This window comes from Furipterus horrens, unplaced genomic scaffold, assembly GCF_987537825.1.
Source record: "Furipterus horrens unplaced genomic scaffold, mFurHor1.1.pri manual_scaffold_11, whole genome shotgun sequence".
Lineage (NCBI taxonomy): Eukaryota > Metazoa > Chordata > Mammalia > Chiroptera > Furipteridae > Furipterus > Furipterus horrens.
This window is the reverse complement of record NW_028327181.1, coordinates 10009667-10024658: the sequence shown is the minus strand read 5'-3', so window position 1 is coordinate 10024658 and position 14992 is coordinate 10009667. Positions and strand designations below refer to the sequence as shown.

At 52.1% G+C, this 14992-nt stretch overlaps 1 protein-coding gene across 1 annotated transcript in view; it reads left to right on the top strand.

The window, feature by feature from the left end:
* GCN1 (GCN1 activator of EIF2AK4) overlaps positions 1 to 11481 on the top strand; it is a 54862-nt gene extending 43381 nt beyond the window's left edge. Inside the window, exons 45-58 of the mRNA XM_090292633.1 lie at positions 64 to 228; positions 1592 to 1753; positions 2011 to 2103; positions 2339 to 2482; positions 2578 to 2847; positions 3082 to 3195; positions 3656 to 3886; positions 5511 to 5704; positions 5806 to 5920; positions 7781 to 7877; positions 8235 to 8383; positions 8804 to 8908; positions 10032 to 10250; positions 10784 to 11481. Coding sequence (XP_090148759.1) covers positions 64 to 228; positions 1592 to 1753; positions 2011 to 2103; positions 2339 to 2482; positions 2578 to 2847; positions 3082 to 3195; positions 3656 to 3886; positions 5511 to 5704; positions 5806 to 5920; positions 7781 to 7877; positions 8235 to 8383; positions 8804 to 8908; positions 10032 to 10250; positions 10784 to 10909 — 2184 coding nt within the window. The 3' untranslated portion in view covers positions 10910 to 11481. The remainder of the gene's footprint in view (positions 1 to 63; positions 229 to 1591; positions 1754 to 2010; positions 2104 to 2338; positions 2483 to 2577; positions 2848 to 3081; positions 3196 to 3655; positions 3887 to 5510; positions 5705 to 5805; positions 5921 to 7780; positions 7878 to 8234; positions 8384 to 8803; positions 8909 to 10031; positions 10251 to 10783) is intronic.
* The last annotated feature ends 3511 nt before the right edge of the window (positions 11482 to 14992 follow it).

Genomic DNA, 14992 nt, shown 5'->3' with positions numbered 1-14992 from the left:
TTCTAGGGCCCTCATTCTGAAGTTTGCAGGAAGTTGACGTCCTGGCTTGATCTCTGCTGACAGATTGCAGCGAGGACATTAGGAGATCTCGTCCGGAAGTTGGGGGAGAAGATCCTACCTGAGATTATCCCCATCCTTGAGGAAGGCCTGCGGTCTCAGAAGAGTGACGAGAGGCAGGGTGTGTGCATTGGGCTGAGCGAGATCATGAAGTCCACCAGCCGGGACGCCGTGAGTATCTTTTAAGGGCCCTACAGGCCTTGCGCCTGCAGGTGGCCTGACTCAGCGCTGCTGGGGAGGTCACAGGAGAAGCTGCATCACTGGCGACACTTCAGCTGCACTTCACCCAAGTGAGACTATGCGAACCTTACTCTGGAGGGCACTGCTGGCAAGGGGGTGCTGGCGGGGCCTCATGTGGACTGGAGTTCCCTGCCTCTTACCTTTCTTATCAGATTTGCTGGCTGAGAACTAAATGATTTCAAGGCCTTGACTGGCCTTTGGAAATTGGGGATGATCTTTTTCTCACCATTCTTGAGATTGCTCTAGATTTATCCCTTTGTGTCTGTATTTCAGTTCAGTTCAAATGTGTGGTACCACATGGGAGGAAAAGTGGGTGTGCTTGTGTGTGAGTGGAGGGGGGCAGAGGGAGCAGGAAGTCTGTGCACTCCTTAGGAGTAGAGCAGCTAAGAGTAAGTACCTGGTGGGTGAGAACATAGTGTCTCCAGCAATGGTACTGTTTCCATAGTAGTGACATTCAAGGGGTTTGGAGTCCTTTTCATGGACCTTGCTGTCTGAGGTAATTGATCCCTGAAATACCCCTGGGGTTGGGTGTGTATACAGGCTCTTGACTGGGAGGGAAGCCCGACAGTGATGAAGTGGGGGCCAGTCAGAAATGTAAGCACGTGGCCAGTTGCTTAGCCTGGGCATCCTCATTGAATTTCCTTATCGGATTTACTGGATCCTTCTCCTGTGTGTATCAGAATAAGGATTACATTGGGGGATTATATTTGCATTTGGCAAAGAATACAGATCAGTTCCGTCACCAGATAAGAGTTGTGATTCCTTGAGTAGCTACCAAGTTCCCCAAAGGCGGAGGCTTGCTAGTGGCAGGCTGACATGTGACCAGACCTTAAGTTCATTGGTTACAAGGGGGACAGAGCTGTCCTTGGCTCCATGGTAGCCCCGAGACTTTATAGAGGAGCAAGTATTTGAGTTGGATTTGAAGAAGAACTTGGAGTTTTTTGAGAGGATAGGCAAAGGAATGAGTTGGGAGGGGAGGCATGTCAGGCAGGGCCTCGCCATGGGAAGGAGATTGGAGCTCCTGTAGGAGATGCAGAGTATCTGGAGAACTCACCTTAAAAATTGAGCTATTAATTATGAAGCCTGGGTTTAGATTCCTTGCAGGTAGATTATATATCCTTTCCACTTTTTTAGACTTGCACATTTCCACAGAAAACAGCTAAGTTAAAAGAAAAGTCAAGCCATGTGAGTGGTAGTGGCCTGGCTAGGCCAGAGGTCCTTGCCGCCCTCCCTTGCTTGCTTCTGCTCTCTCCTTGTCCCCACTGCATCAGGTACAGTGTACGTGCTGTTGCAGGTGCTGTATTTTTCCGAGTCCCTTGTGCCCACGGCGCGGAAGGCTTTGTGTGACCCACTGGAGGAGGTCAGAGAGGCGGCGGCCAAGACCTTTGAGCAGCTGCATTCCACCATCGGCCACCAGGCTCTGGAGGACATCCTCCCCTTTTTACTGAAGCAGCTGGTGAGCTTGGCTTTTACTGTTTTTGTAGAAGCGAACACATGGGGCTTATTATGCCAAGGCAGCCTCAGTGTGGGCCTCGGCAGGTGGGTGCGGCCGCAGCAGATGGGGGCTCTGTGCTTCTCCTTTGACAGTCAGTGAATGTGGGTGCAGTGGGAGGAGGGAGGAGGGTGGAGAAGGAAGTCGGTGGTGGCTGGTCCAGACAGTGGAGGTAGGACAGGAGCCAGCTCCTCAGCGTTGCCCCTCACCCACCTCTGCAGGATGATGACGAGGTGTCAGAATTCGCCTTGGATGGTCTGAAGCAAGTCATGGCCATCAAGAGTCGTGTAGTGCTGCCCTACCTTGTGCCCAAGGTAAATCCCACCAGGTGGAAACCCCCCTCTGGCCCAGAAGCCGCAGCCACATCATTGTTTCTGGGCCTGCCATGAAGACCCGTGCTGAACTCAGATATTTGGGGCAGTGGGCGGTGGGTGCAGGGCGCCCTGGGGCAGACCCTGAGCCCTGAGCAGTGGCCATGGGCTCTCCCAGAGCCTAGTGCGGCCAGCACGTGTGGCGTTCCTTGAGTTGATAGTGTGCATCATTCTACAGCTGACAACTCCACCTGTCAATACCCGGGTGCTGGCCTTCCTCTCATCTGTGGCAGGGGACTCCCTGACCCGTCATCTGGGCGTGATCCTCCCTGCGGTCATGTTGGCCCTGAAGGAGAAGCTTGGGACTCCAGATGAGCAGCTGGTGAGTGTCATGATCACTCCTATTGGCTCTCTAACGGTTGTCCTGTCCTGTCTTGGCAGAGCCGAGCTCAGCCCAGGTGTCCCCTGTGGTTTTAGGAGATGGCCAACTGTCAGGCCGTGATCCTCTCAGTAGAGGATGACATTGGGCACCGGATCATCATCGAGGACCTGCTGGAAGCCACCCGCAGCCCTGAGGTGGGCATGAGGCAGGCCGCTGCCATCATCCTCAACATCTACTGTTCCCGCTCGAAGGCGGACTACACCAGCCACCTGCGGAGCCTGGTCTCGGGCCTGATCCGCCTGTTCAACGACTCCAGCCCTATGGTTCTGGAGGAGAGCTGGGATGCACTGAATGCCATCACCAAGGTCAGGGCACTGCTGACCCCGCAACCAGCTTTTGACAGTAGACAGTTCCAGACACTTACAAGACTAGACTCCTAAAATAACCCCTGGGTCGCTGTCACCTAGCTTCAGTGTCTCTCCAGTGTCACTTATACGCCCACCCCCACCCTTCCCCCTGTGATAATATTGTGAAGTGGCCTTGAGAGAGCTGTACTTAGAGCTCTGACAGCCTCCCCACTTTTTCCTGGCTTCCCACAGAAGCTGGATGCTGGCAACCAGCTGGCACTAATTGAAGAACTCCACAAAGAAATCCGGTTCATAGGGAACGAGAGCAAAGGCGGGCACGTGCCAGGGTTCTGCCTCCCGAAGAAGGTAGGCGAGGACGTGTGTGCAGGTGCCGTGGGCATGCAGCCTTCCTCCACGTTCCCCCGCAGGCCGGGCCGCAAAGGGCGGCTGGGGCGGCCGTGAGTTAGTCCGACAGTGCTCCAGGCACTGTTCTGCACCTTCACAGACAGCGTGTTTCTTCCCCGTGGTGGTCATATGGGGACAGGGTTCGTGCCACCTTCAGTTTAAGCTGTGGGGGCGAGTCACAAAGGCAGCAGCAGTGCATGCCACCTGTGTAACAGGTTCGTTGGGACTCTTACCTTCTGGTCACTGTTAAGTCAAGACTATTCCCAAGCCAGAAACCGCTCAGGCTGTGATCCTGTCGGCCTAAATCGGTGTCTCCCGTGGAACTGTGGAGAGGGTGGCTGACAGGGGCACCTTGCTTTGGGTGGGAGATGCCTGGGCCCAGTCCCTCTGAGATTTGACTCTCACGTGATTCTCTTGTCAGGGAGTAACCTCCATTCTTCCAGTGCTGCGGGAGGGAGTCCTGACTGGCAGCCCAGAACAGAAAGAGGAAGCAGCCAAAGCCTTAGGCCTGGTGATCCGTCTGACCTCAGCTGACGCCCTGAGGCCCTCCGTGGTTAGCATCACCGGCCCTCTGATTCGCATCCTGGGGGACCGGTTCAGCTGGAACGTGAAGGCGGCTCTGCTGGAGACACTCAGCCTCTTGCTGGCCAAGGTAAGCAACTGATGAGCTCATTCTCTTGGTCCATTTGGATCTGAGAGAACAGACCTGTCTGCAGGAGACTGGCCCAGGTGTCATGTGGCAGAGAGTGACAGCTTATTATGGGGAAACGGCATAGTAGAGGTTGTTAAGACCTTGGATCCTAGACCCACACTACACAGTGCTCAGTTACAGGTCCACCACTGAAGAGCTATGTGGCTGCAGTGCCTTGGGAAAGGCCTGTAACCTCTGAGCCCGTTTCCTCCCCTGTAATTTGGGAATACTGATACCTTCTGCCTCTCACAGGGCTGTGAAATGTGGGGCTTGGGTGAAACAGTGGCGGGCAGGTGCCTGACACACTTAACATTCGATACACATTAATTGCTCTGATTTTGAAGAACTGCTGGTTCAAAGGGGGAAATCCAGGGCCACGTACATACAACCGTAACATTGTTTAAGCTTGCTCTCACCGTCACTCTGTCCTTTCTCCTCATGATGGGAGGATGGAAAGGAATTCTGAGAGCAGCCGAAATAACTTCATTTTTTGCCAAAGTGTAAGAAGCGAAGATCCAAAATATGAACCATTTCTGATGTTTTGGGGGCAGTAATTAAGCCCTTTAGATTTTAAAAAGGATAAACAGAGCCAAGATTTGTTGTAAAAAAAAAAGGAATAACTTGAGGTTTAGAAATGAAATCATGCTTAAAATTTTTAGTTTTTCTTTTTTTCCTCTTCAAAGAAAGATTTGGGGAGCAACTTCTGAGCTAAAAACGGAATTGTGAGCATCAGCCTTAAGCTGTAGAAAATTGAGCCCTTTTGAAAAAATTAAGTATCATCTTCACTTTGCTTTCTGTGGTGATTTTGTAACTCTGTGTACAAATGGAACCCTTCCCTCCCGGAATTTGTCCCTTAGGCCATGGGTCAGATGTCATTCATAGGCAGATGGTTCCCACCTCACATATTTACCCCCCCGCCCCCTCTGGTGTGCCTCCCAGCAGGCTGCAAACGGCCGACCCCAGGGTTTCCAGACCTCCAGACAGCTACTCTGATTTTCACATGTAGCAATAAGGAAATCCTTGTCTTGGACCCATCTGTGTTTTATGACAAGTGTACCTGTTTTTCTGTAGGTGGTCAGGGATTAAACTGGATTTTTAATGGGAGGGGTAAACTTTCAGAGGTCATTTGTTTCATGGGATTGTTCTGGGGGCTAAATGTCTAGTGCTCATAGGTGCTACCTGTCCTTATGCACCCAGTTCGTTTCCTTGTCTTCGCACTAGAACAATTCTTCAGCAGTGCCGACAGCGCTTGCCTGCCTGCTCTAACGTATTCGGAGACAGAGGTTTCAAGCCACTTGCCCACGTGGACAGGTCTCCGCTGAGCCAAGCTGACGGCTCCCTCAGTGGAGGTGCTCTTCCTCCTCCCGCTGCCCCTTCTCCCTGTGCAGTGCCGGGGGCTGACAGCAGAACAGGAGGCTGAGCATGACCTGTCTGTGCTTGGCTCTGCTCTCTTATGGGAGTCTGTTCCTAGCCTGTGTGTGAGAGCTGGGCCAGCCCATGGTGCTTTGGGACCGTTTGCTTTCGTGCCTGCAGCCCAGTTGGACGGCCCCTAAGCTGTGCTGTCAGGTGTGGGTTTTTCTCACAGGTCGGGATCGCCCTGAAGCCCTTCCTGCCTCAGCTGCAGACCACTTTCACCAAAGCGCTGCAGGACTCCAACCGGGGTGTGCGCCTGAAGGCCGCCGATGCGCTGGGGAAGCTCATTTCCATCCACATCAAGGTGGACCCTCTCTTTACAGAGCTGCTGAATGGAATCCGAGTCATGGAGGACCCGGGGGTCAGGTGAGGTGCCAGCCAGGAGCACTGTGGCCAGGCCAGGCCTGGGTGGTGGAAGCAGAAGTGAAGGAGAGCCTGGGTCTAACTTGGGCACGTTGGTTCTGTAGGGACACCATGCTGCAGGCCCTGAGGTTTGTGATCCAGGGAGCAGGGGCCAAAGTGGATGTGGTCATCCGGAAAAACATTGTGTCCCTCTTGCTGAGCATGCTGGGACACGATGAGGTATGGCTGCAGGGGGCTGCTGGGGCTGACGGGGGGCGGTGAGCTCTTTTCTGGGGTTGGCGTCTGTGCTTTGTGTTAGGAGCACTTGGTACAGCTGCCGACTGGCCTGTAGTCGTCATCGTTCCTGACACTCATGTCATTCTTTATGGTTTACTGACATTTGATTATGAGGGAGACGGGCCAGTAGTATTGATAGTGATAACTCTGTTTTATAGATAAGGAAAGTAAGATCTTTTTAAGTCCCAAATAACTCATGAATTTGCTCTAATTTTAAACAAGTCACTTTCCCCCTCTGCCCCTCGTTTCCCCATTTGTAAAACAAAGTGTCATTTATTGGTCCAGAAAACACTTTCTGAGCTGAAGGGCTGAGGCTAGAAGTGACGAAAGGGCAGTCACAGCCTTGAGGAAAAAGTGTCTGGTGTCTCTCCCTGTGGGAGGTCCTGGCACTGTTGGAGGGGGCAAGACGTGCCTCGTCCACGCCCTGACCAGTGGTAGAGTCAGAACCAGAACCGGAGCCCTGTGACTCCTGGTTCCGTGCCAGTTCTGTTAGTAGCCCTTCCCCACCCAGTCTGGAGGCATTTGTTAACCCACGGGCTGCGCAGCACTGTGTCAGGTCCATTAGGGGCTGAGTGTGTGGATGAGTTTCTCTGTTCCGTCTGTTGCGTGGCTTAACTTCCACCTTTGGGGCTGATCTCTGGAAAGAGGCCTTTGGGTTCACACGTACATTTCACTGTGTGCTCGTACACTGGCTGGCCATTGCTGCTGCTGCGTCTGTCATGGCTCCTCAGGTCTGGTCTGATCCCCAGCTACCAGCTCTCTGACTAAAGCCCCGTGTTCTCTGAGGTTGAGGTTCACATGGGAGACTACCTTCTTTTGGTTAGGGTTTTTACAGGGCCCTAGACAGTGCAAGAGAAAGTGATTATTTAAACCAATTTGCATTTCACCACAATGGAGCTTAAAATAGATCCTGTCGGAGAGAGTGGGTGTCAGAGAGAGCCTGCTTTAGCCTTGCTGGACACCTGGACTTCTGCTTAGAGCTCAGAGGCCCACAGTGCTGCCAGACCACCCTCCTCCCCTTCAGAACCTCCTCTGGGTCAAAAGTGGCAGTCCAGGGTGCCAACCTGGCGTTAGCCTCCTCATGGGTCATTGAGTCCTTGGTTGGTTGGCTCTCAGGGAGGTACATCAAGTTGGCACTCACTGTTAACTACAAGCACAGAACCTAAAACCCACTAGCCCAGTGCCCCATCATTAGCTGACTAGGGAGGAGCTGTTTGTGAATCTGACTTGAATTTTAACTAAAAGTGCTTGCCCTTTACCTGTCTTCCTTGGGTTGATTAGTGGCTTCAGTGTGACTTTGTACGACAAACCCTAATATAATGTAGGTGGCAGTGGCACACCGACATAGTAGAGAGATTGTGGGGGGAGAGGAGCTTGAGGGATTCTCCAGCCGGTGGGCAGGACGCTCCCCGCTCTGCGCCCCTTTCTGCTTCCCTGGGCTGCTCACAGTAATTGAGACAATAGTGTTAAGCATTCAGACGCCTTAAGCGCCTTAAGCGAGGTGCTAGGTACATACAGTCATTATTGCTATTCTGATGGTGATTACCATATGCCCACACTGGAGTGTTGCATAATTAAGTGGATTGCTGGGTGTGTAGTTTTTCACTTCGCATCAAGTGGCAGTTGTAGTGAATGGCAGCCCCCTCGGTCAGGCAGCAGGAGCACCAGGGCCTGGGGGGAAGAGCTGCCCTTCGAGCTCCCGCGTTGCTGGTCTGCCCTCTGTCCTGGGTGCTGTTGCCCTGGTGACCGTGGAGCAGGTGGGGGAGCTCGCACCACCTTCTAGTCCCTCCTCTGTTCCATCAGGACAACACTCGCTTCTCCTCGGCCGGATGCCTGGGGGAACTGTGTGCCTTTCTGACCGAAGAGGAGCTTACTGCTGTCCTTCAGCAGTGCTTGCTGGGTAGGTCTTTTGTACACTGGGGACTTCCCATTTGAGTCTCTCAGCCCTGGGGGAGAGCCATGGACACCTGCCCCTCAGAGGGTCTTCTGGCAGCTGGACTGCCCTCTCCTTGGGACGCCAGCTGTTAAAAAAAGTTTCCAGTGCTCGTGCAGCCCTGAGTGTCTGCTCGAAGGACACGGCTGGGAGACTGAAGTACTTTGTGAGAGCCACTGTGGGCGGGGAGGCCCGTGTGCAGTGTGGACTGGGGGTCCCACCAGGATGAGTTGGCTCACTGGTCTCAGAGGTGGAGCAGGCCGGTGGGTTTGGAGGGGGCGTGCTGTTAAGTGCTGGGTGACCCCACTGTGTCCTTCCACCCAGCGGATGTGTCCGGCATTGATTGGATGGTTCGGCATGGGCGGAGCCTGGCCCTCTCTGTGGCTGTAAACGTGGCTCCCAACAGACTCTGCGCAGGCAAATACAGCAGCGAAGTTCAGGACATGATCCTCAGCAATGCCACGGCAGACAGGGTAAGGCTATGGGCGCAGCCAGACCAGGCCGCCCCTCCCCCAGCCAGACTCCTCTGCCAGAGCCTTGCCGACACAGCACGGGGTGGGGAGGTTCCCCGGCTGGGTAGGCAGAGGCACGGGTTCAAGTTTTACCTTTCCTGGTAACTTGTTGTGCCCTTGGACCAGTACTTGCTCTTCCTGGGCCCCAGTTTCATCATCTAAACAGTGAGGAGTTTGGGTTGAAGCATCTACAGGTCCTTCCCAGGGAGACCATCTCTGATCCCTGTTCCTGGAACCAGTGCCGTCTTGGATGTGGGGCTGGTGGCTGGTGGTACAGAGCCAGGATCCCGGAGATTCCTGGGGAGTGGGGTTGTGCCTTGCCCTGCTGCTCCAAGGAAGGAGCTGGGTGCTCCCCTGTGTAGCTCTCTTCTCCCTCCACAGATCCCCATTGCGGTGAGCGGGGTCCGAGGCATGGGCTTCCTGATGAAGTATCACATCGAGACGGGAGGACAGTTGCCTGCCAAACTCTCTAGCCTGTTCATTAAGGTGAGTGGGGTCTGCTGGGTCTGTGAGGGGGCCCGTGACCAAAGAACACCGGAAGTGAGTATTGGGACGAGTAGTGCTCAAGGGTTCTCAGTGGAGAGCCTGTGGGACAGCTCTGAACCCTGAGGGGTGAGACTCAGAGTGGTTCTGTGCATTTTTCTCTGAAAGGGTGCCCAACCTTTTGTCAGAGTCTGATAGACCTGTGACTCCAAATCAAGTTAAGAACCAGCATTTTAAGCATTTTTTACCTAGGCATCCCAATTTTGTAAAACTAGGGACGTGCCTCCCTTTAGCTGGCATGGCACTTACTAGTGTGGTGGTTGTGGGGTATATAAGCCAGGAAGCCAGAGAGTGGGGCCCCCCCACAGCCTGTGTAATGCTCCTCAAACATTAATGTGCACATAAGTCAGGACCAGAACCTGACTTTTAAGAGATGTGATCAAGCTTGAGACTCTGCCTTTGTGACCAGCTCCCAGGCAGTGTCAGTGTTGCTGGTGCACAGACCTTGCTTTGAGTAGTGAGGTTCCAAAGGGTGGTGGCCCCCATCCTGCAAACTCTGCTGAGAGTTTTCAGGGCCTCTGTGTGGACATCACTCTGAATAAGCTTTTCATCAGCATTTGTTTACTGAGGACTCACTGTACACCCCACTGGGCTGGAGCCTGGAAGTGTAGAGGTAAAGCAGGCAGACAAGATCTCGAGTTGGAGATGCACAGAGCCTCGGGATGGGGGGCTCACTTAAATGGGGCTGTCAGGAGAGACCTCTGAAGGGTGATATTTGAACTGAGACTGGAAGGGTGGATGCAAAGGAACCGCCAAGCAAGAATCCGGGGCAAGCACATCCCAGGCAGTGGGACCAGCCAGTGCAGAGGCCTGAGGCAGGAAGGAGCATGGTATGTTTGAGGAAGTGAAAGCCCAGTGTGGGCCAAGAATGAGTAGAGGGGAGAGTGGTGTGAGGTGAAGTGGGAATCACGCCCTGTTACCTTCCTACAGGAGGGAAGGTGTTGAAAGGGAGCAGTAGGGTCAGTTTCCATGCTGAAGAGAGTGTCGGGGGAAGGGGGTTACTTGGGCTTCTTTGAGAAACAGACCCGATATGCCTGCCTAAAAAAGCCTATGTGCCTCTTCACAGTGTCTCCAGAACCCATCCAGTGACATCAGGCTGGTGGCTGAAAAGATGATCTGGTGGGCAAACAAGGACCCGCTGCCTCCCCTGGACCCCCAAGCCATCAAACCCATCCTAAAGGCTCTTCTTGACAACACCAAGGATAAAAACACTGTTGTCAGGGCCTACAGCGACCAGGCGATTGTCAACCTCCTCAAGATGAGACAGGGTGAAGAAGTGTTTCAGGTGGGAGCTTGGGACTGGAGTACCTCCCAGGACATGGCTGTGGGCATTCATCTTCCAGGTCTTCTGCATGACCGTATTAAACATCATACTCTTCCACGCCACCCTGTATGCATGAGTGTGGAGGGTCAGATTGTGATCAGGTCACTGGTCTAGTGCCCAAGGACAGTCCGCTCTTCCTGTAGTGTTCAGATTTCTTTTGGCAACAGAGCCCTTTCTTCCAATAAAATATCATGTGGCACTCAAACCTATGAAACATGCCAGTTGGGCTGCCCTTGAAGCTCAGATCCGTGCTCACGCGGCCCCCACCCCTGGGCCATTTTTGAAGCACTGCAAACTCTAACCACCACTACCTTGCCATGCGAAAAGCATGATGGGTGGTTTTCTTGATTTTCCCTGGATCCATCTGATCTTATTTTGCCAGGTTGCCCTCAGTGGTTCTAGTTCTGAGGTTAATGCTCATTTTTGTCTTTGGTTGGAGAAACCTGAAGCCTTATTTTCTGACTCTTGTCTCCTTGTTTCCATCTTTTCCACAGTCCCTCTCCAAGATCCTGGATGTAGCCAGTTTGGAGGTCCTGAATGAGTGCCATCGAAGGTCGCTGAAGAAGCTGGCCAGCCAGGCCGACTCCACGGAGCAGGTGGATGACACCATTCTGACATGAGGGGCCTGGGGCCTGCCTGCTGGGCTCTGCGTTAGCATTTCGGCTCCACTTCTTTGTTCCGTGTTTTCACTTTTGAAAATACACTTGTTTCAATGGGGAGCTTAGGAGACGGCATTCCCAGAAAGTATTTTAATATGTCAACAGACCACAGCCAAAGCCTTAAATCAAACTCACACAGAACTGAAGATTGCCTCCTCCATCTCTCACCCTTTTCTTTGGAGAAGAAAGAGCACATGTGTGAGCCTCACCAAATGGTAGCCAAGAGCTGATCATCCAGGCGAGCATGGCTGGGCCGACTTCTGGCTCCTCTTCTGTGCTTGAGCTCTGGTTCCAGAGCCAGCGCTACCAACCTGTTGCCTAGATCCTGAGTGGGGATCCTGAGTGGGGCAGAGGTTTACCCAGTGTGGTCTGTCTTGGTGTGGCTTTTCAGTGTTGTGCTGCCCAATTAGATCTGACCCCTGTCGGGTGAAAATGATACTCATGAAGCCTTGGAGTTCACAGGTCAGGGAAGGGGGACAGGTTTAAAGGCAGGTTGTTTGAAGGAGGAATGTTTAATAAAGGCTTTGATTTAATGTTGATATAAGCTGATTCTTAAAACTCCCCAAACATCCATTTAACACAATGCTTCCTACATTAGGAATAAGGCAAGCCATTTCATTAAGCACCGGCACACTGCTTTCTGGGTGTCTCTCTCCTCCTGTTGGAAGTCTTATAGATATCTAGATTTTTCTGTCCTGAGGTCAGGTCTGGAAGGGTGTGCAGCCAGGCCTGTGACCTGACCTGGTGTGGAGAATGAGCCATTCCGCTGCTCTGTCCTGACCCAGGGAGGTAGGGAGCTTCTGTAGTCAAGCTTTAAAGAGCACTCCATTCCCTCTGTGGAGTGAGAACCCCATTCCTGTATGCAGAGGACTTGCTAGAGGAAACCAGAGTGTGGCAGTTCAGCATCTGCTCCTTTATGAATGACTTCCTTCTAGTTCTTAGAAGGCTTGTGATCCATGCGTCCTGTCTGATGGAGCACGCCCTTCTGGGCCCAGTGACACAAGTTTTTCTGGGATTTTTCCCTGGTCACAGAATGAAATAAACCTCTATTAAAGTGACGATCAGAACTGTAAAAGGAAGAAAAATAAAATGTGGTGGTAGTGAACTCCCTTTGTAAAAGGTCTACTAAAAAAAGCAAGGCTTTGCTTTGTGGCAGAGGTATAAAGCCCTGTGACTCAGCACTTCTCATGGATAAGACAAGGTGACCTCTAAGATGTTTCTGATGAAATTCTTGCTTTTGATGCCTAAGCCTGACATGTCACAGGACTTCCTGTTTTCTTGCAGCAGACATGGTCTCAGCTGGCGCAGTGTAATTGTAGAGTCCCGTGGCTGGAAGGGACCTTGAGCGGTCAGCTGAATCAGTCTCCAGAGCCAAAGCAGCCAATGGCTTCAGCTTTTTGTAGTCATGGTAACTTAACTGTTCCCTGCTTCTGGGATTCAGATGGTCATCCGTGTCCTCCCTGCTGCTTGGGGCATATGTCCAGCAAGCTGTCTGCATATGTGGTCAGCTCTGCCAGTTAGCCATGGGGAGGTAGGGGAAGTTTCTGGGTGGGGGGTTATAAGCTGGGAACCTCTGTGAAGGCCATAGGTGGTCTTCAGCGGTTCCTCCGGGATCTTAGAATTGATGCTTATGCCCACTTCTAGTGTTGAGTCCACACCCTGAAACTGGGAGGGGAACCAGAGGTCCTTAGAGGTGGAGGACATTCAATAAAATTGAAAGGAAAAACACAAGGTTCCGGTTCCAGAAACTGGAGGAGGATGAGCGCGCTCTGTTCACGGCAGATTGATGACTCAAAGGCTCCAGAGCATGTTGCATTACATTTCCGGGAGTCTGGAAGGGAGGGTGTGAACTCCCAGGAAGTGAGCTGGGAAGGGCTGTTCCAGACCTGGCAGTGGAGCTGACAAAAGGGCCTGGTCAGCCCAGACTGAACACCCTGGGGGTAATGGCGCCTGGCAGTGAAAAACAAAGCTGTTTGCCTTGCTGGCTGGGAGAACTGTATAGCCTCAGGCAAGTCAGCCAACCTTTTAGGGCCAGCTTGCTGTCTGTAAAAGGGGAATTTGGAATGGAAGCTCTAAAAATCTCTTGTTCTCCAAGTTGTCCTTTAGGGATTAATAGTAATTGTAACAGACCACATTTGGCATTTTTTTCATTTAATCCTCTCAACCTATGAGAGGGTTCTCTTGTTATTAGTTTTCCAGAGGAAGTTGAGGCACAGAGAAGTCGCTTACCCCGGGTCAGATGGCTAATCAATGGCTGTCACCCCTAGAGCTCAGATTCTTAGCCTTTCTCTTACTTCCGTGCTGCCTGGTTAGGCACAAGCATTTTTCGTTTTTTGGAGCAGTGTTTTCAAACCTTTCACGTCCTGGTACACTGGCAGTGCAAGTCCAGGCGCAGCACCCCAGGTAAGCCCTGCGGCTGCTCGGGATGACTGGCCCAGGGCTCTTCCTACCCCAGGCCTTCCCCGGCTGCTCTGCGGCCTGATCAATAATGCCTCACCCATTTGCAGGACACTTGCTGGGAAAGTCTTTAGAAAAGCATGAATTCTCTCAGACTTTCAGAGAGGACTCCTATCTTTCTGTGCCATGAGCCTGAAAGGCAATAACAAGATACGCCCTTAGCTAATCTGGGGGAAACTAAACAGCGTTCTCAGGCCTTCAGCTGACTCTTGGAACCTCTGGTGTCCTGAGCATGAAGATTATTTTAAAATGTGGGAGAGTGTGACATGTCACATCCCTTCCAGGAACCAAACCTACAGGTAAGTTCCCCGTCACACTGCTGTGGTACTGTGGGGCTCAGGAGAGTGGCAAAGGTCGTGCAGGAGGGACACTCTTGTTTGCAGAAACTTGGAGCCATTTTACTGAGGGCAGATTTTGAAACAAGTTGGCAGTTAGGAATGTTTTTCTCCAAAGTATGGGTCTGTGTGAACATGTCTTAAATTGCCTTCAAGCCTTTCTAAATTGGAATAGGGAGAAATAAGCAGTCGGACTTAAAAGATCTAGGTCCTAGATATTTTTAAGGAAATGCAGATAGTGCTTTCAAGTTCTAGCACAGTGTATTGTATGTATTGGGGCTGCAGACTTTGGAGTCAGGCTTGAACCTTAACTTTACCGCTTCATAGTAAGCTGGGTGGCCCGCATGTTCCCAAGCCTCTGGGCCCACGTGTCCTCATCTGTACAGTGACATCCAGTCACACGGGCTTGTCGAGAGTGAAGATGGTGCAGCCTGCCCAGGCCAGGCACACAGAAGGCGCTCATACGTAGCTGCTGTGAATACGACGAGGTGTCGATGAAGAGAAACTGGACATTAGCTAGGCCCCTGTTACTGCCCAGGGTGTGTCACAAGGACAGTCCTCTCAGTCCCGGGTTTGCAGATGTGTTGATAACTTTTTGAGCCGGAAGTCTGAAAAGCTAACAAAAACATTTCTCCTGAGGAATGACGATTACTGTGTCTGACCATCTGAAACACACATGAGCGCACATGGGCCCGTCCCGTCCCTTGGCAGGAAAGCACTTCGCCATCCTCTCCTGAGCGGTGCTTCCGGCAAGCTTGTGGGAGACCAGAGGAGCTGGTCCCGATTTTCTGGGAGGAGAGTTGAAGTACAGATGGGAAGGAGACTCTAAGGTTGCACAGCCAGGTAGCTGGCTGCAGAACTGGAAGAAGAAAACCCATATTTCTTGATATTCTGGTCACCAAGCCCCAGGGCCTTTCTATAAAAATAATTTTGGAAGGTGAATTTAACAAAAGAAACATATCAAGTTCTTGGCATGTGGCTCTGTGGAGTGACTGGATTTCACTTTTCAGAAGAGGTGGAGCCCACTTACTTCACTGGGTGGTTCTGAGCTGCCCCTTGGTTCTTGTAGGAGGTTCCCTGCAGCCTGCAGGCGGGAAAGGTAGTGTTGATGGTAATGAAGCTTAGGAAGCTAGAAAAACTGGTCCAAGAATTGTTACCTCCGTGGGATTTCTGGGTGAGACTCCAGGGTGTGCCAATGGGGAACACACTAGGCACTTCTTCTAAAAAAAAAGTTTGTTTATTTTTAGAGAGG